The 25,095-nt window shown below is 37.5% G+C and overlaps 1 protein-coding gene across 1 annotated transcript in view; it reads left to right on the top strand.

Annotated features, from left to right (window-relative positions):
- The window catches only part of CDK17 (cyclin dependent kinase 17), an 80,537-nt gene that overhangs the window by 31,775 nt on the left and 23,667 nt on the right, over window positions 1-25,095 (top strand). Inside the window, exons 2-4 of the mRNA XM_081957315.1 lie at window positions 5,020-5,168; window positions 14,209-14,373; window positions 17,810-17,943. Coding sequence (XP_081813441.1) covers window positions 5,051-5,168; window positions 14,209-14,373; window positions 17,810-17,943 — 417 coding nt within the window. The 5' untranslated portion in view covers window positions 5,020-5,050. The remainder of the gene's footprint in view (window positions 1-5,019; window positions 5,169-14,208; window positions 14,374-17,809; window positions 17,944-25,095) is intronic.

Genomic DNA, 25,095 nt, shown 5'->3' on the forward strand with positions numbered 1-25,095 from the left:
AATTTCTTTTTAAGGAATTTTAGGGAAAGAAATTCATACATCTCTGTTTACTACATACCTTTCAGTCTGCCTTGTCAGTCTCATAAGGAGGCAGGGTTGTCCTGAAGGGGGTTCTCGAGATTACCGACCTTCCCCTCATCTCACTCCCCAGGGCCTGGCTCTGCTGGGTCCTCAGAGGAAGACTTGGAGGATTTGGAGCTCCTGCCCTATAGTATCAGGAGACTCATATCCACTGTGATATCCAAAGGCATTACCTCAGGCCTAGTCCAAAGGGACCGCATTTCGCAGGGGGCGGCTAGATCCCAATTTGATATCAGGCATCACAGATCCCCCTCTTCTTCCCGGGGTCAAGGCCCCCCTAGGGCCCATTCCCCATCAGTGGTCAGCAAGGGCTCAGTACTAGGGGAAGGGACTCACCCAGACCTAGGTTTCTCAGAGGACAAGGACACGATTCCTCCTGATTCTCCGGCCTTCCTGGGCCTATTTGCAACACCTGCATTCAAGCCCATCTTGCATAAGGCCAAAAAGACAACTCAGACTCAAGGACCAACGTTCTTTTCATAGAATGGCAGGAATATATGGCTTCTTGTCATAGTGTTTGACCTACATTAAGAACTTCATTAAGTAGAGAAGTACTTTAAAAAAAAATGGATTCAACTTTTTAATTTTTTATAATATTTGGTAGTTATTTGCATGTTTCACTTTTAGTGTGTAAAATCAGTTACTAACAGTTACTAACTAAAACAATAGAATCACATAATCAGTTACTAACTAAAACAATAGAATCACTTCCTACAACAGAATAATGTATATCTGAGATGGAAAGGGAAGTAAATATGCTTGGATTTCCATTATATTTGTCAGGCCAAGAGTTTAGTGTTCATTGTCAGAGGGCTGAGGTTGAAGTAGCTGCTTGGTACTTCATACTGATAGCTGGTATGAAGACTGGTGGTTGTAATACATTCTGTCCCATCCTACTTGAACAACTCGCTTATCATCTATACTAACTAGTCTGTTCCGTTTACTATTTGTTTTTGATGCTAGAGAAAGTTACTAGTACTACAAGAATACTAGTAATCTATAATTATATTTTAATCCTTGGTGTCTTGTTGAAAGATCTAGTTCCATAGTTCTAGATGTTGAATGTGGCATATCACACTATCAAGGTTCGTATCACACCATGGAATGCTGTGACTTAATTCAGTGTTCAGCAGTTGGTTTAACTTGCAGAAGATTTCCAGATGCAATTCTGCTAGATGAGATTATTTATTATACACAAGAATGAAAACATATACAAATGAATTGCTTTGGGTAGTGCAAAGAAGTAAAATATATAGGTCAATTCTAAACTAATCCTTTTCTTCCTGTATTTTCTATTAATGTATATATTTAATTTAAATTTAATTCATTATTCATGTAATGGCCCATTGTGACCTAGAAATACTAGTTCTCCCTCACCATACTTCATTTTTACAAATATGTGCTACAAATTAAAGTTAGTTTACCTTATTTATTACAGAGGGAATCAAGGAAAGTATTTGGAACAAATTCTGTGTACCTCCTTTCCAGCAGATCATTTTTTTCCATATATTTCTTTCTATTTCTTTTTCTCCAATTGACAAGTTGCATGTCTTGTTTCTCTTAACAAGTTGTGAATGATTGTGCTTCTTCATTAAATTGGCATGGCAGGCAGAGAGATACAATCTGGTTTTCCCCATCAGATGTTAATATTTAGGTGCAGGGATTGCTTTTCTGGGGGTGGGGTGGGGGGCTTTCCTATCTGTTATTCTGTTGTATCTTCCTCTATTTAGAGAGAGACTATGTCCACTCCAAACCAACCCCAAATTAGCACAACACATACCAGATACGTGGAAAGTCAAGAAAAACACAGAAAACTATTTTCAATAAGTAGAAAGTTGCATTTCACCAATAAGAAAACATGTAGATTCCATAATCTACATGTTGGTTGTAAAAATTGAAATGCATTCCAGTCATTTCCAATTATTCCTGAAGAATAATTCATCAGTAAGGTGTTAAAAATCATTCCTTATTGAAAACATACTCCATACTCCATTGGGACTGTGACATCATCAGAAATTTGTGTCTATAAAGTTTTTTCCAGAGTTCCGTTGCTGATGTCAACCATTTCTTGACACTTACACAGGCATTCAATTATTGATTAGGTTATTCTTTTCTCATACATTATAGGACACTACTAGCCTTAATTTTATTATCCTTTCAAGAACATCTTGGTTGATTATCTACCTTTGATATTTAAATATCAGAAATTTGAGTGTTATTCAGGAATGTTTTAAGATTTTCCATTCATCCTTTTGATTTGAAAACTAAATTCTGTAGTAAGAAGGTTAGATAAAGTATGATTTTTACATCATGAAAGATAGAAAAATCTAATTATATATAATTCTTTGTGGAAGATGCTGTCTTTCCTTTTTAAAATGCTTGTAATTTACCTTTCTGAAAATAGAAGAGTGGCTGTGGATGTTTTCAAATTTAACAAACCAACTGCCTTCTGATAGAAGTTTGATAGCTAAGAATGACTTGACTCTGCTGTTAACTTTTAAGAGCTAGTGAAAGAAATTGGAAGCAATATAGAAACTGAGTACTTTTCTAGAAGTGCACACTGACTCATACCCTCTTACAGATTGATGATTAAATGCAGCTCAGGCTACAATCCATAAAATTGTGTGTGGGCTTGCTTTTTGTTTCTGCTAGCATTTCGTGGTGGAAGTTGGCCTGGAAATGGAAAGGGATGTAAAAGAAGTCTCTTTTAGAACCAAAAATTGCATGGTCCATCAAAATGGAATCCATTGAAGCATACCATATAACAGTAATCTACATAATATCCACTTGGGTTTGTCATTCATGTTTCATGATGTTTATACAAAGCAAAATGTATTTAAGAAAGCTACGTACAAAGAAAGCTGAGCTTGGGGAGAGATCGTGGATAACAATAAAAACAGTAAGTTCAGGGGCACTGTATATTACACGGATAAAGTAGTGAACTAAATTTTGACATTTTTAGGAGATTAGCATTTTCTTTGGGCTTTAGCACTAATGTACAGCTCTTGCTTCTTTAGTCTGAGGTAATGATAGCAAACAAGGATTTTATAAAAGTTTGAGCAGAGATTAAAAAAACCTTGTGGCCATCCCAAAATACATTCCTTTGAGGGGATACTGAAGTAAATAGTGGTAAAGTGCAGAGAAAAAAGTAAATTGGGACATCCACCCTTTTTTTATTCTTTCTGAAATTTTAGTTTCTCTCTCTCTCTCTCTCTCTCTCTCTCTCTCTCTCTCTCTCTCTCTCTCTCTCTCTCTCTCTCTCTCTCTCTCTCTCTCTCTCAAGCAGGGCACTGCAGGGAAGGGACACATGTCTCCTATTGGAAGCTTGAATCAGACAGGTTTTAATTAGGTCAATGACTCATCTTCAAAGCAGTTTTTTACTCCTGAGAATTACCTGGACAATTCCTTGCAATTTTCTTGACAACATTTTCAGCAGTAGTTGCCATTTCTTTCTAGAGATGAGAGGGAGTGACTACTTAAAATCACCCAGCTGACTTCCAGACCTAAGTTATGATTAGAATTTAGTTCCTCATTCATAGTCCCAGTACCTTCACTATTAGACCAAACTGGATTTCTCAGCAGGAAACTACATCATTTATATTGTGGAATAAACAGAAATTGTTTTTTCTCTGGAAATCCTGCGACATTCTTCTATGTATTAGGTCAGCATGGTTGCTATTGTATTATTTTTGAAATATGGCTACTAAATATGAACGCTGTGGTTTTACTAGGCCACTTGATTTCTGTCTGATTCTCCTTTCTGCCACCACAAAGAGTCACTTCAGCTTGCTATAAATGTTTTCTCACAAAGGTAGTTTAAGCAGTTCACATAGGGTGGCATCTTATAGAGTCGAATGAAGTGTATGGCCTAGTATGGGTATGGCTACATGCATGCATATGTACATCCATCCATTTAAAATGTTATATGAATATATATATATTCAAAATATATTTTGGGCTTCTTTTGTTTTCTTCCCCAAAGCCTTCACTTTTAATTTATGTTGAGAAGCTACTGCCAGGGATGTATTTTTGTCAGATTAATAAATGCTTTATCGGTAATGATTATTTTACTTTGTGCAAAATGTGTGCTTTTATATGCTACTAATGCTGTTATCACTTGAAATAAAAACAGTATCTACTCCTAAATGTTAACTCCATCTTGCTGTGAATATGTACAGTGAATATTTCATTGCTGCATATTCTTTTAGTCTCCCATTCCTATATTGTTGGCACGGTTTCTCTTTTCTAATGTTGTACCAGATTAATCCTTGGCACTGTCAGCATACATCTTAATAAATTATGAAGCTTTTTGTTTACATTCTCTGTGATTATACCTAATAAAAATATGTGTGATTTTAATTTGAATCTTATTTTCAGAATTTTCTGTATGTTTTGTATGTTTTTTTGAGTCAATGTTCCTTTATTGTGGCATTTCTAGTATTGTGGTGTGATTTGTTCATCTTGGCAATCATGGACAGTTATAGCATGTGTAGAATATTTTGTACCACTTTTGCTTCAAATTGTAGTTTGGTATAAATTGTATTGATTTTTTCCCTATAGTTTTACATCCATTTTATCATGCAATTTTTAAGTTGTCCAGTCTCCAGATCATATTTAAATATCAACTATAAATACATCCTACTAAATTGTCAGTTCTGTATAAGTATTTCAAATTCTGTCATCTTTCTAAGGGTATGTCCTCCTTCTTTGATGTTACTTTTTACTTTTCCAGTTCCAGTTAGTGTGTAGAGATTTACCTTATTAAGCAATTATTGTACATATTGATAGATAAAAGCAACAAAATATATATTTTTCCCGATTATGGAAATAGTTTTCTCTTAGCTATAATGAATTGCTAGTAGTCAGGTGTCGTATAAATTTAGTTAATAATTCCTTTAAACTCAGATAAATACAGTTTGCACTGGTTTTTTTTAATAGGCTTTCTCAAGCCAGGCTTACAGCTGGTAGAATGAAAAAGTTTAAGAGAAGACTTTCTTTAACACTGCGTGGGAGTCAGACTATTGATGAGTCACTTTCTGAACTGGCTGAACAAATGACAATTGAAGAGAACAGCAACAAAGATAACGGTAAGTACAGGCACCACATTTATTATTTTTGTAAAGTACTTAGAAAATGAACATGCTATTATTGATAATAATTACCTTAACAAGATAAATTATGAGTTTGGAATTAATGTAGCCATTCATTTTATTTTGGATAATTATAATATTTGCTTTTCACAAAATATTTCTAATGTGTTTTGTTCAGTTTGTTATTATTGAAGAACATATTTTAATTGAATGTTACCAAATTGCAGTTATGTTTATTTATCAAATATTGAATTGTACATTGGGTTGCAAAAATCCTGCATCATTCCATTTCTATTAGTATCATAGCTATATCCATATTTTTATAGCCCAGCAAATATATTCAGGTATTGAATATTAAATCTCTGTTTCATCTTGCATTTCGTATTGGTGCCACCTGGGGGTCCAATTTAAAAGAAATGGGGGTCCCATTATATTTACCAAGCTTGTTGTCAAATACGTCCGGGAACTCGCTGGCCAGCGCGGCGAAGGAATCTGGAACAACGGAGTGGATGCCGGAGATGTTGAGCCCCAATGCGGAGAACCAGACAAGCCCCAGGAGGCTGGGCAGATGGCCATCTACAATGATGAGGGGAAGAGGCCCCAGGAACTTATTGATGTCTATGGTGAATGTGCCGCAACCCACAATGGGTATTGACTGCCCTTGATAGTCTCTGAGGCGAAGTGGGCACTGCCTGAGTTGAGCTTTGGTCAGGCTGGGCATTATCCGTTTGATAGTAGCCCAAGAGACCAGGGATTTGGAAGAGCCAGTGTCCACTTCCATCTTGCAGGGCTCTCCTCTATGCGCACAGTCAGCTATATCTTATGGGTAGGTTTAGTCAGGGACTGATAGCTCAATCAGGGTGCTGCTGGTCACCTGCGATGGCAAAGCAGTCTTCGCAGTGTTTGGGAAGTCTTTTTACGAATTGTCTAGACAAGGTGTGCTCCGGGGGCGGGTCAGCGATTGGCATGGCCGCTCTGCAGACCTTGGCTAAATGTCCTTTCCTGTCATACCGACGGCATATTGCAGCTTTGAACCTGCAGACTGACCTTGCATTGTTCCCGCCACAACTCAGGCAACCTGCCTGAGGTAAAAAAATCAGCCTGAGTCCGTTTTTTCCTGGTGGCCAGTTTGAGGCGGCCAATCTCTTCTTCCTCGTCCGAGAAGTCTTCTTCATTGTCTTCTTCGTGGTGGACAGCATGGCCCCTGCTGGCATGGGTGGCCGGTAGCAGAAATCTCTGAATTTCTGCAGTGGATTTGTCTGACATTTCATATGCCGTGGCTACCTGAAGGCTCAGCTCTTTTCGTGTCAGCAAGCGTCGCTGAAGTCTGAGGTCTTTGATACCACAGACCAGCTGTTCTAACAGGGCATCGTCTAACACAGGAAAGTCACAGTGCAGGGCTGCTGTTCTGAGGGAAGCCATGTAATCGCTCACAGATTCCCCTTCTCTCTGGGTCCTCTGCCTAAACGCATAACGTCTGGCTATGCGCGAGGGAGTTGGAGAGTAATGATTTTTAAGTTTCTCCAAAAGAGTCTCCCAAGGCATCGAATGGACGGATTGAGGGGCTGCTAGAGCCCTGACTGTTCCAAACATCTCGTGGCCACATGCACTGAGAAAATATCCTCTTTTACGGCCACTGAACAAACTGGTAAAGTCGTTTGCCTCCAGGAAGCACTCGAACTGCTCGAAGTAGGCGTCCCATGTTTCAGTGGCCGGGCTGAATGCCGTGAATGGCGGTAGATTTAAGTGAATTTTGGCCCATTTTACAACCTTTCTTGTCACAGTTGTTGTGAATCACTGCAGCTGTTAAGTTAGTAACACAGTTAAGTGAATCTGGGTTCCCCATTGTCTTTGTTTGTCAGAGGGTCGCAAAAAGTGATGACATAACTCTGGGACACTGTAACCGTCACAAATACGAGTTAGTTGCCAAGCATCTAATTTTTGATCCCCATGACCATGGAGATCCTGCAACAGCCTTACATGTGAAAACGGTCATGTCACTTTTTTCAGTGCTGTTGTAATTTTGAACAGTCACTAAATAAACTGTTGTAAATCGAGGACCACATGTAATACTAGCTTAGAGGAAAGTAGAGATGAAAGGAGGATCATTGACATTCGTATAAAATTAACCTCTTTTTAGGTATCTATTGAAGGAAAATAGAGAGCTCTGGAGGTTATCAAATCCCTGTTCTGAGATGGGCAGTGTATCTCAGTTGTAATTTCCCTTGGCAACTACCAAGGTTGCTTTCTCATCTATGCCATTTTTGTGTGACTTTCATTAAATGAAATAAGAGGATGATATGCTACATAGTGCTTTGGTCTCCAGATAAGCTGCACAGTTATTCTTAGAAAGCGGAATTATCAGTTGCTACAGTTTGGAAATGTGCCAGCCTGCCCTGAAAAGAAGGCAAAGGTAAGTTGCAGGAGTCACAGAGCAAGCCAAGGAAGGGAACTCATTTCTTCAAGCAGTTGCTATGTGACTGGCTGGGCACTCCAGGCAACTCTTCTGCATATAAACAAGCAGCCTTACAGTGATAGCTTAAAAGGAAAAAAAAAGATCAATTGTGTGTTCTCAGAATGTCATATGCGCCCTCTAGCACCCCCACCCCATGTTACTTGCTGGGCAGTATTCTCTTACATAAAATCCTCCCTAGTCCTCCTGATCTTGCTCCAATTCAGAAACAGATACATTTTTGCAAACAGGAATATAAGATCTTGTCAACTAAAGCTTCTTGTTGACTTTTTAAAAACAACTGTAAAGTAAAATTGGCTTCTCATTAGTCTCTAAATTTCATGGAAATCATTTCCCTGAGTAGTGGTCACAATTCATTTCTATGCAAGTGGCTGCTTGCCAGCCATTATGGAAAAACTGGGATTAAAACAGAAAACACAAGGACAGACGGATTAGGGAGATCTTTTGGGGGAAAAAAACCTTAACAGACAAAAAAGAAAAATACAAATCTACAGTATATGCGAGTGCTTTCTTTTGCCTTTATATCATCCCGTACTCTATTTCTTTTACTATTGCTGTTAAACAGTTACTATTATTTCTATATTTTTAGTGCCCATAGAGCAGTGTTTTCCCCTTGGAGACATTGGTCTGTCTTTAAATCCCCCCACTCTAGGATTTCTCCTACCCTTTTCTTCTTTATTAATGGGCACTGCGTAAAGCACTTGCACCTTCCCACATTGTGCTTTGCTGTGCCTTGCTGTTCTATGCTCTGCCTCCTCTTTTTCCTTTGGGCTATTCAGTTTCTGTGAAGGAAAACTATATTCTTTTATTTAGCTGTTTTGTCTGTTTGTTGCTGTCTGCAAAGCTTCCAAAACACACATTTCTTCTTTTCTCCTACCTTGCCTATTTCAAGGTTACAGATTTATAGGTAACTCTGCTATGCTGATGTTTGGGAGAAGGCTCAAATAGGAGAGGCAGAGATCTCTCTAATTTTTTTCACCAGCTTGCTCTTCCCTGCATTTACATTTATATATGAAAGTTTAAATATCCTTGGTCAAATTATGTGTTTCAGTTAATCTCTAAATGAACAGGAAATGATGCAACTCTGAGTAGTACAAATTTACATGACATCTTCCTTGAAATGCATTCTTAGCATTTATGTGCAGTTATCTGTAAATTTAAAAGAAGAAAAAAATGACTACCACAGATGCAAAATATAGAAATCCTTTTGGTTATTACTTTCTAATACCTCCTTTGTCAGAAATAACCGCTTTTTCTGTAACTGGACAGGAATTCCGGCAAAAGGACAGTCTCCAAGAGCTAATCTCCTTAAGAAATGGAAGCTGAAAGGAAGTTAGATACTTCAGTAAAAGAACAGTTTGAAATGTACTTCTAATTCAGTCATGAAGTATTTACACTACAAGAAAGAAAAATTAAAAATGCTGGCTTGCCCTTCACACTCCTCAAAGTTAAATACTGTTGAAAAACTGTTAGAGCTCAAATATTAAGTGCATTACTGCATATTAAGAAAACCTAAAAGTATTTCTGAACTAGAGAGTTGCAAGAAATGAGCGAATCCGAAAGCAATAATAAAAAGACTAAAAAAATGGGTAAAATAAGTGTTCAGGATGTGATTATTATTATACTTATTAGCGTATGACGTTGTTACATTAGCCAGAAGACTACAAGGCTAATGCAGAGTTTACTAGCTCTGTTGTGGTACACACTCGCACTCTTCCCAAGGTGCACCACAGGACGGAGAGCTAGCTTTGCAACAGCAAGAAAGATGAGCAGCTCTTCCTGTAACATCATCCAAGGCCTCCCTCCCTCCCTCCACCTCACAAATGGGTGTCAAAACTGGGAAGGTTCAGAGTTGGTAGGAATCTGACCACCTGCATGAAGCACCAGCTCATCTCCTCCACTGAAGTGGTATCTATTTATTTACTTGCATAGAACATGCTTTCAAATTGGTAGGTGGGGAGAAACTTGAGATGAGTGACAGGCGCTCACCCCACTAGGTGAAGGTAGGGCTCAAACTGCTAGAGCAGAGACTATCTCCAGCATCATTAAGCCACCGAACCCCTCTATTGAATAGGCAGTTATTGTATAGCTAATGGATAGAACTGTTACTATGATGTCCTGAAGAACAGATTCTTGTTGTAAATTCCATTTTAAGTGAATCTGCATACATGGGAACTAAAATTGTTTAGATAAAAAGAATCATTGCAGAAGCAAAGAGAACATTAGGTATCTGAGCATATGTAGAAAGGAAAAAAGGAAACAATTGAAATGCAAACTACTACAAGTAAATATGACAGTTATCAGTCCAGCTCCAGCATAGAATAGGTACCTAGTGTACCCTGAGATTGCAATGAGTTTCCATGTAATATCCAGATTTAGAATAGGATAATCAGATTTCACAAACATTAAACAAACTATAGTTACTTAGTTCAACTTCATATATGAATTATTACAAAATGGTTTTCAATTCTGCAGTAGAAATTTGGAATTCTAATTTTGTTTAACAGGTATAGACACATTTTCCTTCTCCCTACCCTAACTTATAACATGGTGCAATATTTAGAAATGCATACATTCATTTTTCAGTGATCATTATCTAAACTGCTCTTAGTACTTCAAAGGTTCTATATAAGTAATTTGAAAGTGGAATGCTTCAGATTCAGTTTAGAAAAGGTGCTTCAGGATGTGTGGGAACATGAACTGAGCACCTGACTGACAAAATCGTCTAAATTGTCTTTTCCAAATTGGTATAGTACCCCAAGTTGTATATACTTCAAGAAATGTACAAAACAAAGTTTTGCTTTTTGAACCACCATATAGTAGCTGGCTGCAAAGGTAAACCAGCACTCATGTTTCATTGAAATCTGTTTCAAATGAATTCCACTGGCATCTGCAGCAAACTGTAATGATACCAAAACAACAATGTATACATGATAACATAATCACACAAATGCTGTGATTACTTTAGTCACAGCATTTTGTATATTTACATCACCACACATTTCCTGTCATTGCTCCCCTTCTCTGCCACCCATGTCAATCCTTTGGTCCAGCTATTGACTTTGCTTGTTGCATTGAACCCCCAGGAAGTTTTCAATGACAATCATGTGACCCTGGGACATTGCAACAGCCATAAATACCTGCTGGTTGTCGAGTGTCCGAATTTTTATCATGTGGCTGCGGGGCCACTGCTACAGTCATAAGTGTAAAATCTGACCATAATTCATGTTTTTCAGTACTCTTGTAACTTCAAATGGTTGTTAAATGATTGGACATAAATGGAAGACTTCTTGTATTCAGAGGAGGTGCCATGCTATTTTGTTTGGCAACAAAAATAAGATTGTGGCAAGTTAAAGTAAAGTTTAAATTATAAAACTAACTATGTATACTATAAGGTTTGTGTATTATGATTCACAAAGTATAATAAGCTTTTGATTATTATTGAGTTTAATATCAGCATCTTTCTGTTTATTCCAATATTAAAGGAGGTTTACAATTACTACAACATACTTGTTGTTTTAGTAACCAAAAACGTTATACAGTATAGGACTCATGTTAAAATTGTTTCAGATTATCATTAAATAATGTCATTGGGATTTATTTAACGGCACCATTATGGACCAGTTTATTGTTTGCAGGTACCCTGCCTATATGTCTCAAAATAGATTTCATATTGCAGTGCTATGTTCTGCTACAGGCATCATTGCCCTTTATTTTGAAAGTGATTCAATAGACATACATAATACTTCACAAATAGCAATACACTACAAGAAGAAAGTTAGGTAGAGCTTCCACATCTTTCTACTGCCAAAGGGTTTAATTCATGATCTTGTTATATAAAATGCTTCCTCATCTTGTTCCTAAGCAACTGCTTCATTTTGAATTGAGTGAAAATACTGCTTACCTAAAATCTGCTGCCTCCTTTGTTCCTCTCTTATGAATAAAGTAAGAGCAGGGTTACCAAATCAGTCCCTCACTGCAAACAATTGTTATTACCTAGTAACTACTCATGTATCATATGGCCACAGTTTTGCTTCTTTTCCAGATAGATTAAATTGTGTGAAGACATCCTCTTCCTTTAGGGAGTTGTGACTTGCTCCATATCATCACAAGGCATTAGACAAGAAGCTACATACACAGAGGAAGGAAATGACGCCACATAAAGTTTACATTTCACTTAATGATGTCAAGTTTTTTAAATCTTTAAAGCAGTCTGTGGGATAGCTCCAACATACATAAATACTATATAGCAGAATTGAACCCATCCACTGGGTCATCAAATGAGGACTTGGTGCAGATCTCCAATCCTAATAAGATACATGGAGCATAAACCCATTGATAGTAATATTCTCTTGGTAGCTCTCATTTTATGAAATGCCCTCTTGCAAGAGATACAAATGACTGTACCAGTTGGCATTTCATAAACAAGTTAAATCAATGTGCATTAGATTAGATTATTTTGCTCTTTGGTCTAGTAGTTAAGGCATAAGAGTAAGACCAGGAAATTATAAATTCTGGTCTGAGCATGAAAAACTAGCTGAGCCTTGGGTCAGTCACCCTTTCTCAGTCCAGCTCAGTTGTTGTGGGGAAAATAGGAGGCAGAAGGAATATTAGATATGTTTGCTGACATAAGTTATTTATAGAAATAAATAATAATAATAATAATAATAATAATAATTTCAGGATATACAGTAAATAAATAACTATGCATTAATTGATTTATTTATATTGAGCTTTTATTTTTGTGTTTATCTTTTGTGATTGATTTTGTTGTACTCCACTCAGAGACTGTTAGGTTGGGGATGTGTTACAAATATTGCAAAATAAATGAAGTATTCAAACAATAGATTGAGACCTTTGCAAAGAAGGGGAAATTTTTAAGTTTAGAACTGGAAAAAATAAAGCAAGTTATGTGGGAGAAAATTGCTTATCCTATTTTTTCCAAGCTTTCACATCTTACTCATGATTGTTTCTCATGTCTTATGTGAGCAGTGGAATACCCACATATCTGACAAGTGAATCCCTTATTATCAAATCTAGAAATTATCTAGAATTCCCTGACTGTAGTTGTCTAAAACTTCAGAAAGAATAAAATACCAGTCTTGACTACACTGGTATCAGCATCCTCAAATTATGGTGATGATGGTGATAGTGATGATGATGACTATGACTGTCAAATATAGCTATTTCTGTTCCTTCTGCCTTTTGATTTTGAGCATGCATTGTCAGATTACACGAGGGAATTCTTCCAATTCCTATTGGAGTGTTTTTATATGGAGAATGCTGACTAAACATTATGTTTTGGGAGCACTGGAACTCACTCTGATTCTAACCAAAGCTATTATGAGAGTCCCGTAAAATATAGGATGCCTGACAAACCACCCTATGGCTTGCTTCAGAAAAAAGAAGAGGGGTTGCTAAACATCATTCTTAAATGAACACAAATGGATTGTGGTTGAGCAATGGGAAGAGTCTTTTTATAAACTCTGTTAACATCATGTAGCCATCAGAAGATTTTCACAAAGGTTTGCAAATGGTTGAATGCTCCTATTAATTTTCTGTGTACCGATAGAATAAAATATCTGTAGCTCAGGATTGAAATGAGGGATCCGTGGTGTGCTTGGTTGCTTTCTTGCCAATGTGTCATTACCCAAATTGTATTACAGTGCCAATGCACTGATGATGTTGCCTAGTTTGGGTAATGAAACATCTACAAGCGGTTGAGTTCAGAGAGCACCAAGGACACACACACACCGCCAAACCTCCTATGTTTCACAATATTTTGGAGCACTATCAAATGCAAGACAGTACAAAATGTGGTATTAACACGTGATTCATTATATGCTACTTATTGTTAAGCAGAATGCTAATATCTTCATGTTTTTTCTCTATAAATAGTATAATTAATAGTTATGGGAATATATGAGGAACAAAATGAAAGCTACTGTCACAACACTTCCTCTCTTTTTTCATATCATTATATTTCTCCTTCTTTTCCCTTTCCTTGACCATTTTGTACCCAAATTAACCTTTACTCATTTGATATCCTCTGTAACACTTTAAAATTTTCATCAGTACAAGTTTCAGCCATTTAATTTAGGAATTCTTCTTGCCATGCATTCGTGCACCAACTTTAGTAAATTTGATGGTGTATGCTACGGCTTCAATATATATTTGGTAGCTAAAATCCAATCAGAGCTTTTCTTTCTCATTACTTAAAGCTCTTTTTAGTATTAAAGATACTGGTGTACTTTAAATCGACAAAACAATCCTGTCCTTTTAGCGCTCTCTCAGTCAACCCATTGCAGGTGACTTTCACTATAACTGATCCAGCACCAGAGAAGAGGCTCTCTCCATTTGTCAGGAATCATGGCTGAGGGAGTAGATAGGCAAGATAGTTGAGAAATGTGTCCTATGCTCCAAAGAAAAGTTAATAATCTGCTTCTAGACAATTTACATGAGTACTCCAAACATGGCTGTATGGTGATTCTACTCTTTTCTTTCTCAACATGTTGCTGAATTTCTCTGTTGCGGGATGAACTGGCTGGTGCTGGCAAATCATAGAACCCATTGTGAAGAATGGCAGACCTCCAACATCACACAGCATGCACTCATTTCTTCATCAGTATACAGGATCCTTCAAAAAGCCTCCATTACGAAGACCACACAGCGTTATAGGGGGCAGTCTGGGTTCTTTTATGGCAATGCCAAGAAATGGGAGCAGATTAGGTAATGTGCATTTTTAATATTCCTTAAATTAATAGGTTCTCTTTTTTTTTCTTACCTTCATGTTATAATAACTGTAATATAACAGTCCTGTGTAATACCAGCTCCAAATTAAGATATTAGATATGTTCATTGCATATCAAATGGTGTAAAGCAGAGATTTCAAATATGATGGCTATGATATTAGAAGAATTGTATGGTACCTTGCTGAATAACTAAATAAACCAGGAAACAATCCAAACTCCACATTGTGCCAGTACCACAACAGCTGGGTGTTAATTCTCCTCCTGCTGCTTCAGGTCAAGAGTACACTTTTCAACATTTTCTGTTGGACATTAGCCATTCAGTGTACTTAGGAAGCTCACAAGTAGAGACAGTCTTACAAAACAGTGACAGTTCTCCAGTGTTACAACTTAACAGCTGTTGCTTATTGTATGTTTCTTATTCAGTAAAGTCTGTCCAAACATCAAAAGTAATAGTGATTCATGGTCAATTTACCACGAATCTGGGTATCATAATTTTTATTTATTTGTTTATTAGACTTCCCCCTACAATCAAAAATGACACTTGGCTGTTTACATTGACCCAGTAAATTACAATGAACAGCTATAGTATATAAACAATCAACATGTTTTACAAAATTACATATTAACAGATAACAAATAATTACACAATCAACCAGTAGCCTCAACTCATCCCTTCACAGTTCCCCAATGAAATTCATTTTTTTAATAATTTAAGGAAAAAAGGGATAAATCATTATTTTAGAGAAGGCTGTTCCAAAATATGAGTAGAGCAATGGAAAGAATGCCTACAAGCCTTTTCCCGTTTTGTCACGTAAAGGTGATAAATTAAAATCAGATCCTCCAGGACCTTGGACCCAGAACGGCATCTTATGCCAAAAAATACTCAACATTTAAATATAAAGAGCTATTCCTTTATCAATCTTCTATTCCCCCTTCTAGTAATTTTTTGAAAGTGTGCTACTCTAGTTTCACTTTCATGTGTCCTTTTGCAAGTATGTTGATCCAAACTGCACGCAGTATATAAAGAGTAGGGATATCTTAAGTTTCTATATGGACATTGCTACAGCAACAATTTTATTTTCAGTTACTTTTCCCATTCATATGATAAACATTTATGAATGGCTTTCCTAAATGGGAAGAAAAGATAATACAGGGTACCATGAACTCATTAGCTTGAACTGACAGCTGTGAAAATCTGTTTGCCTAAAGCTCATAGCCAATCCAGTCTCTTTCCTATATCTATCAGCAAACCATCCGTTTTCAATTATATTGTTGTCTAAATCAATTATATGGATTTATGTTACTGTATCCATGGCACATTGCTTAAATATTCATGAGTGCATCAGGTCTTCTTCCTATCCTTACAGAAAAATTAACTGACAGACTTGCCTGTTCTTTGTCTGAATTAGGTTTCCCAGAGGTGTACTTTTTATGTCAATAAGCTTGGGACATAGAAACATTTCTTGTGAACAGAGTATTGTTTTATCTGATAAGAAGAGATGTAAAGATTGGTCTGGCCCATTTCCTGCATCTGTAACTTAATTCATTCAGGCAGTTGTGTTAAATAAGCTTTAAGAAAGAGATTTTTGCCTAATTTGAATTATTTTTACTGTGCAGTACTCTTTTAATTTAAAAATCATTTTTGCTTTTCAAGTAAATAAACGCTTATGCAGGATTACAGATAATTTTTTTGCAATTCTGTAGATCAAAGCAAATCCATCTCAGAAAACAATTGTCACTTCTGATGAACTGTAAGCTTCAGAATTTTAATGTAAAAATAAACACCATTAGTCACAGCAGTCTCTTTTGTGTACTTAAAAACTGAATGATTAAAAATTTTGGTGCCTTGAACATTAGCTCTGAAAACAAAACGTCTATAGGTGACCTTTTCAAACAATGTTTTCTTCTTCCTCAGTGTTTCCTATATATCTTATTAAAATGCATATTGTCATATATGCAACACTATCCTATTTTATTACACTTTTTTTTACCTGCATTATACTTCATTCAAATTTAATGTCCTTTGAAATGCTATTTATTAGTAACTGGTGGTACTGATGTACATAAAAAATACCAAAAATCTTTAATGGTCCTGTATTATTTTATTTTATTTTCATATTTCTTAACCGCTCATCTCCTTCAGACAGTTTTTTTTAAATAGTTTAATCTAACATATATTGGAAATTAATGTGGAACAACTTGCTTGTAGAAAGTGCCCAATGATAACTCTCTCTGTGGGGGTTGGATGGGAGGAAATCTTTCAAAGTGAAGTTGCTTGTCTGTGGCTGCCATTTTTACTTCACAGAATGTGTCTGGCCCTCTCAGGACCCAAAAACTTTTCCTTTTCTGGAAATAAAGATTATGGGTAGCTGGAGGTCAGTGAAGTGTTCCAAAGCACTCATAGAGTCCTCCCTAAAATGGAAGAATTGAAAGAAGAGCGTTGTGGGATGATAAGAGGAAAGGTGCAGAGGGTATAAAGAGGTGAAATGATTACCATGTAATTGGATATTTCTACAGTATGACTTGAATTATTTTGCAAAACTTGTTTGCAAACTAGTTTTGACAAATTTAGAAATATGATGGCTGAACTTTGGTCAAACTCCCCCCAAATATGCCATCTATTTTCCAGTCACTGTTATATCTAAAAGGTACATATAGCAGCTAATCAAAGACACCAGGTACTTCTTATTAGAAAAATGTTTTTGCCATTTTCTTCTGTTGTTCAGGGAAGAACATTTTTAGCAGCTTGAGTTTGATATTTACTGTAACAAATACTGTAGTTATTGGCAAATGACCAATGCTATTTGAAGATGTCTGTCACCGAACATTTATCTAAATCCAAGTTCTCTTTCTTATCATCTCTTAATAAATGCCTTCTTTTAAATTGAATGTTTGGAAGGTTAGAATTTTATGTCTATTTTAATTTAATACAGCTCTTTTTTTCCTGCTGTATCAAGAGTACATTGCTGCTTTTGGTTTTTTTAAATTGTGAAATTAAAGAAAGATCAATTATCAGTTAATGATACAGGATAGGACAAAAGTGTTGTAACCGAATTAACGTTTTATAATTCCAAAGTACTAATAATCCGTAATTCGATTTGAATTTATATTTTGTTTTTCCAAAGATAATCTGAGTGACTGACAATAAAATACAAATAAAAGAACAAATAAAAGTAATGTATAACAACTACAGGTAAAACTTTAAAATCTACCTCAGTAGAGAAACCAGTTGAATTAGTAAAAATGTATCTGAATAAAAATCTATTTGTCACCTGCCAAAGAATAACAGAGAGAAAGCTGGTTTGCTCTCTACTGACAGAGAGTTGCATTAAAGCCTGAGAACTATCACTGAGGGTGATGGAAAGTCCTTTCTCAAGTATCAGTTAAATAATTATTGGTTTTGTTCAATTTAGATATTGTACACGAAAACCTAAAAATGGGATCAGATGGTGAAAGTGACCAAGCTTCTGGAACATCATCCGATGAAGTTCAATCCCCAACAGGTGTTTGTCTCAGGAACAGGATACACAGACGGATATCTATGGAGGTAATCTAGTTTTTCATAGGAGAGGCATTATCCCAACAAAAGACTTGGGATTTGTTTGCATTACTTTTGTCCCTGTTAGGGTGTTTTAAAGTAAAGCTATTTATGTTCCGAGTAACTGATCCTGTACAACAGATTTAATCTGATTTTTTTTTAATTGAAGGTTATTACTGAGTGTCTAATGTATAAAACATAACATGCCTTAGATAGAATTTCCATCACTTCTGGCCAGTTAGCTACTGGAGATTGAAGTAATCTGTCACAGCTGAAAAGGAGCAGGTTGAAGAAAGATAGTTTTGATTTAACATTACATTTCTTTCTTGTAAATCAGATTTGTTCATTCGGATTCCCTTCAGGTATATTAGGGATACATGATGAAAGGGCATGGGCATAGAGTTCTGAAAGAGGAAGGGCTTATTGCATTTCTTATAACTTCCAGCCAGGGAACTAATTTTTCTGGTTAGAACTGATAGGCTGTTAGGTATGATATAGTCCTACACATCCAAGGTCTAATACATTGAGGAAGGTTATTCAATACTGTTTGACAACAGGTTCTGTTGTGGTAGTCATTGGAGCTGTTTTCTATTTGTAAATATGTTTTATCACAAAGCACTTTATAGGTGTAATTAAGAGGAAGTAGGAAAACAAGCCTGGAGCAATTTCAGCTCCCTTAGCAGATTTGCTGACATTTAAATGATTTTATCTGAATAAAGAAAAGTGTGAGACTAGACAGAATGCTGCCTACTTTGAATTTAGTACTTGATTTTCTTTTCCTCTTTCTTTTTTAAATACTTTATCTCAACATTGTTCTGTCATACCCAAATCTAAGGATTCTGAAATGTCTGTTGATTTTAAAATTACAGGAAGAATAGCATACATTGCAAATGCATTTATATGTAGTGACAAGCCATGGTTTACTCTGTAAAGGCATTACTGGATGAGTTCACACTAAGCCTGAAAGTCTAAGCCATATTATAGCTTAATATAATATGTGTTTGATTCCAATAGCTGTGATGATGAAAATTCCAGTCAATCAAAATAATGTTGCAGCAGCTTCTCAAAATAGGAAACCATAAGATGAACAGACATAATTTAGAGGTTGATACAAGCATTTGTAAATAGATTTGTAATAGTCAGTGTATCTCTCTAGGGTTAGAGTTAGAGTTGTCAGGCAACTGGGACAAAATGTATTTTAATGTATTCTTAATAAATACATATTTCCCAAAACTTGCTAGGAAGAAATAAGAAAGCAAATGAAACAAAATAGTGCCCATTCCCCCCACATCCAGTTCTAAAAACACAAAAGGCACTGTTCTTTGTCTTTCTAGCTATTGGTAAGACAGACATGATTGTGATATAGCAAAGAGAAAACTCAAAGAAATCTATAGTCATTATTTTAGCAAAGCTAAATAATCATGCTATTGTTTCATTTGGTAGATAGGCAGTGAGGCAAAATAGCATTTTTCAATGTATATAACCATCAGAAAAGTTCACTTCACTCTTTCTATTTATTCTTTCTATATATCAGTATCTAATTTTTGTTATATAGACTATTTTTCTAGAATGTGTCATATTGGAAATTTGCACGGTCCAAAGATTTTGCCCAACAATTTGTCAGGAAAGGATATTCCAGGGGTTAGATCTGACTTCTTAAAACCCCTTTGCTTCATTCCCACAAAATGTACTTCCGCCTTCAATATGATGTAGCAGAGAACTTTAGTGAATTCCTTTGTGATCAAGAAAGTCTATTGTGAAACAGAAGTAGTCCTTGAGGAAACCTGGTTGTAAACTATTAAACTATTTGAATCACATTTAGCAACTGTTTGGAAATCATTGGAATTTTAATGTTTGTATAAAAATATATGGCTTCACTGTTTTGAATAGTATTTCTTCCTGGCACAAATTACTTTTTAAAGAGAACTTCATACAAACAGCAGATAGAAGTGTACCCAAAATTGGGTTCTTCACTCAAGTGATTTCATTTCCTTGTATTGAATTGGCCAGCCATAAAATAACTTTATTTGCTGTTTGCAGAACACTTGTATAAATGAAAATAGTACTACTAAAAGTTAAATAATAAATAATGGCCCAGAAGTAGGTAAATATGCTTCAAGAACATTTCCTCTCTTTGGACTTAAAGGTCCAAAGCTCCTTTGGGAAATCAAAGTTAGGCAGATTTTTGTAACAACCTTGGAAATTGAGCTACAACTGAAAATATAGTAATGTAAGCTTTAGTTTGAAATGTGTAGCTTTGAACAGACCATCTCTTACTCATGACGCTTTCATTTAATGCTGCTTATTAATCTGCACAATGCTCTAAAACTGAGTACAATGGGAAAGCTCTTGACTTCCCCAGATTTTTCTTTTCCTGTTTAAAAGCGGAATTGTGCATGACAGTAAACAAAAGGAGGAAAAAGTACTTAATTTCCTTCATTTATAACAATCTGTATGAATGCCAGTATTTGTGGAAATTACAGTAAAATTTGAAATAATGTTTTAATTGTCAATTTAAGAATATACAGTATATTTAAATTAAGTTTCTAATTTAAATATAGATTCTTTTCATTGTGGCTTTCTGAATTAAACATTTTCTTCATTAAAACAGAATTGCTGTTTTTACTGTGATTTTCTTAGAGCTGACTCAAAAGCTTAACTATGATTTGGCTAAATCAGTAACCAAACCAATATGTTTAACATGATTGACTAACATGTTTTCCGTATTGAACTGAGTGATAAACATTTTGTATTATTATAGTTTTAGCTTATGTACCAACAATATAACCAAAGCCTTGGCAAGCTGGTAAAATCTGAAAAAACATAGAAAAAAGAAGGGAAATATTGTCATTCCTTCTGTTTCAAGTTAAAGATGTAAACTGAAAGTCTTTTACACCTTTTAACATACAGAATAGTCAAAGCATAATATCCTTTATAACTCATGGATCAGCAATGCATTATTTGCTGTTATTAAAACAGCCATAGAACACTAAGATGATGACCACTGACCTCAGTTACTTTTTAAAGAAATTACATTTTTTTTAAAGCCAAAATATATACAACATCTATCCAACACTGGAAGTCTTTAAGAAGATGTTGGATAGCCATTTGTCTGAAACGGTATAGGGCCGTGATGGCGAACCTATGGCACGCATGTCACAAGTGGCACGCGGAGCCATTTGTCAGGGCACGCGAGGCGCTGCCCTGTCAGCTGAGTTCACCTTTTTAAAAGCTATTTTTCGCCTTCCCCAGGCTCCAGAGGCTTTATAGGAGCCTGGGGAGGGCGAAAAGAGCCTCCCCCGCCCCCCCGGAGGCTTCAGGGACCGTCCCGAGGCTTCCCTGAAGCCTTCGGAACACTTAAAACCAACCTCCGAGCAAACCGGAAGTCACTTCCGGGTTGCTCGGATGGTCGTTTTAAGCGCTCTGAAGGCTTCAGGGAAGCCTCGGGACGGTCCCTGAACAGGCACGAGACGTGCGTCTCCATCGCCCGGGCCCGGATCGCCTCCACTGCGCGGCTCCTCAGGCTCGGCGTCCTTGCGCCCGGCCTTCACATCGCTGCCGCCGCCGCCGCTAGGACGGGCTCGGCCGAAGGGAAGTCAGTCAGGCTTCAGCCGCGCCGCCCTCGCCTCCTCCTCCTCCTCCTCTAGCCGCGCCATCGCAAGGATTAAGGCGAAAGGGGGCGGGGAAAGCGAAGGGGGCTTTGTTGTCCTCCTTCTCCTCCTCCTTTCCCCCACCGGCTCGAACACGGCGCCGGGGCCCGGCAGGCAGCGAACGAGTCGGAGCCTGCCGACTTGAGGAAGAGGGTGAGAGGCGGGTCCTGTGAACGGGGGCAGCAGCGGCGACAATAGTCGTAACTTGCCGGCTGGCCGCCCCGGCTGGGAGACAAAGGAGGGGAAAGGCGGCAGGCAGCCGAGTTGCGACTATTGTCGCCGCTGCTGCCGCCGTTCACAGGACCCGCCTCTCACCATCTTCCTCCAGTCGGCAGGCTCCGACTCGTTCGCTGCCTGCCGGGCCCCGGCGCCGCGTTCGAGCGTTCCGTGAAGCCTCCGGGGGGGTGGGGGAGGCTCTTTTCGCCCTCCCCAGGCTCCTATAAAGCCTCTGGAGCCTGGGGAAGGCGAAAAAATCATGCAAAGCCCCCTTCGCTTTCCCCGCCCCCGCCCCCTTTCGCCTTAATCCTTGCGATGGCACGGCTAGAGGAGGAGGAGGAGGAGGCGAGGGCGGCGCAGCTGAAGCCTGACGGACTTCCCTTCGGCCGACCCCGTCCTAGCGGCGGTGGCGACGGTGGCGGCAGTGATGTGAAGGCCGGGCGCAAGGACGCCGAGCCTGAGGCGCCGCGCGGTGGAGGCGATCCGGGCCCGGGCGATGGAGACGCACATCTCATGCCTGTTCAGGGACCGTCCCGAGGCTTCCCTGAAGCCTTCAGAGCGCTTAAAACGACCATCCGAGCAACCCGGAAGTCCGGGTTGCTCGGAGGTTGGTTTTAAGTGTTCCGAAGGCTTCAGGGAAGCCTCCGGACGTTCCCTGAAACCTCCGGGGGTGGCGGGGAGGTTTTAAGTGTTCCGAAGGCTTCAGGGAAGCCTCCGGACGTTCCCTGAAGCCTCCGGGGGGGCGGGGGGGCTCTTTTCGCCCTCCCCAGGCTCCTATAAAGCCTCTGGAGCCTGGGGAAGGCGAAAAAATCATGCAAAAATGGGCGCGTTGTGCGCGCATGCGCACTGGGGGCGCGTTGCATTATGGGTGCGGCACGCCCACACACGACCCCCCCCGCGCTCCCCCCACTTGTGGCACGCGAGCCAAAAAAGGTTCGCCATCGCTGGTATAGGGTTTCCTGCCTAGGTAGAGGGTTGGACTAAAAGACTTCCAAGGTCCCTTCCAACTCTGCTATTGTATTATATTGTATATCATGAGGTGTCTGTTTTCCTATATAAAATCTGATAACACTTGGACATAGGTACAAAATAATACAGTAGTATGCACCACTTGAAAAAATTACACATATATGCTATAACATATAGTTTTCATTCATTCATTTAAAATTCTTTGGGGTTTCAAAGCTAATAAAGATGCCTGTGTCGCAAGGCCATTGTAATTGTCCCTCGACTGAAAGATTCAGTCAGATATTACAGGGTCTGACAAAATTTGAGGTGAAATAATAAACAAGCAGTTTAGGAGCAGAACTGCTTGTTTCTTCAGTGGGGATCTGCAAATGAAGCAGTGAAAATAAAGAAAATTTTGGGGGAAAAGATAATAACTTATATTTCTTCATTATGATTCTGAATTAGATCTGCTATTAGATCTTCATTCTGTTCTCAATAGAATAGGGCTAGGGTTTTATTTATTCATTTTTAAAATCACATTTTTTATATGAAACTCGTTCTGTCTCTTAAGTATCAGAATTTTTCTCTTTCTAGAAAGTGCCTTATAAACTTGGATTCTCCAATTATAAGATACTTGTTTCAGATATTTGCTAGCATTATGCACTGTTCAGCAGATAACGTATTTCAAACATGACATTTTTCTGATATATCCAGTTAACAATTTAAAAAGATTGCCTGGCTAGTTAATTAAAAGAGGGAAGCTTTTATTTTTAATTACCATTCCAAGTATGCTAGAATCTATAATTATGAGTCCCTAATATTTCAAAATGCTAAATAAAATATTTTTATGTTCTCTATCTATGGAGTAGTGATTCCACCCCATTTTTGTGGTAACACATTTCTGTTGTAAAATCAGTCTGTTCATGCTCTCTGCCCTGTTTGAGGTGTGTTCTGTTTTAGATGCATTGGAATCTTAAATGTGTATAAAGTACACTCCCTGGAAAAGGCTATATGATATGACCATAGATGCAAATGGCATGATTTAGGCAATATCAGCTTGTGTGAGGAAACCTCAAGTTGTGCAGCAGATCCCTAGGAAGGAAGACTTAGAAAGTCATGTGAAATTCAAAGGAGCAAAAGAGTTTCTGATAAAGGAAGACATAGTGACGATAGCATTCTACCACACTATATAGAAATATAAAGAAGTTGAGTATATTTATTTGAGAGTTTCACGCCACAGAGATTTCTCCCCCTTTTGCCCCTGCTAGAGCCATTGTAAATGTCTTTTTCCAGTGTTTTGTGTTAGCATCCCAATCCAGAGATCCTTATGCATAAAGCATTGGCCCAATATACAATTCTTCATAAAAAATGCAGTGTATTTTCAAAAATGCAGTGTATTTTCAAAAATGCAGTGTATTTTCAAAAACGCAGTGTATTTTCAAAAACGCAGTGTATTTTCAAAAACGCAGTGTATTTTCAAAAACGCAGTGTATTTTCAAAAACGCAGTGTGTTTTCAAAAATGCAGTGTATTTTCTGTGGAAAAAATGATCCTCTGCATAGTCTTTCAGAATTAAAAATACAGGCAAGTGTCATGCTTAAATGATTGCATCATGAAGTAGCAGTGAGGCCTACAAATATTATTAGGTGTTCCATCTTCCTTAGTAGTAGTGCCTGCATCACAAGAATAAGCAGTTTTGTCAAGATGATTAATTATCATCATGAACAATGCAGAAAAACACAATTGAAGGTCAGTATAACATCATCATCTTTGAAAAGTCCTGAAAATTTGAAAGACCAACAAAGCAAGAAACCATTGTCATGTAAATTGGGTGAGATAGCTGTTTTTGCAGTGCAAGACTCCTCCCTAATTCATTTATCTACCTATATTTCGTAAGACATTGAATTACACAGGATGATTAAAATGTGGTGGCAATTACCTAGAATCATTCTTTGCAGTAGAATAACTGACTTTGTGCAAGGAAAGTATTATTCATTTCCATTAGCTGAGTGTGTTCCTGTCATGCCTTGATCATAATGATATAATAAACCAGGAAATGATTTACCATGATTCATATTTCAAAATTGACTTACATTTACTTTTAGAACTTAACAGTTTTTACATTTAGAATTATTTTTTATTTGAGCACAATTTTATTTGAACACAATTAACTTTTTACTATTAATGTAAATATTTTCATCTCATAAAATTGTCTATTGTGAATTAAACAATGGCATAACTTTTAAAACTCACTGGTGAGAGTCCTGTGATTCCTTCATATAAGAGAAAAGTAGGAGTCTTAACTTTGTCTTATGGCACAGTGGTCCCCAACCTTTGTGATTTGGCCG

This window comes from Natrix helvetica, assembly GCF_964273705.1.
Source record: "Natrix helvetica genome assembly, chromosome: 6".
NCBI lineage: Eukaryota > Metazoa > Chordata > Lepidosauria > Squamata > Natricidae > Natrix > Natrix helvetica.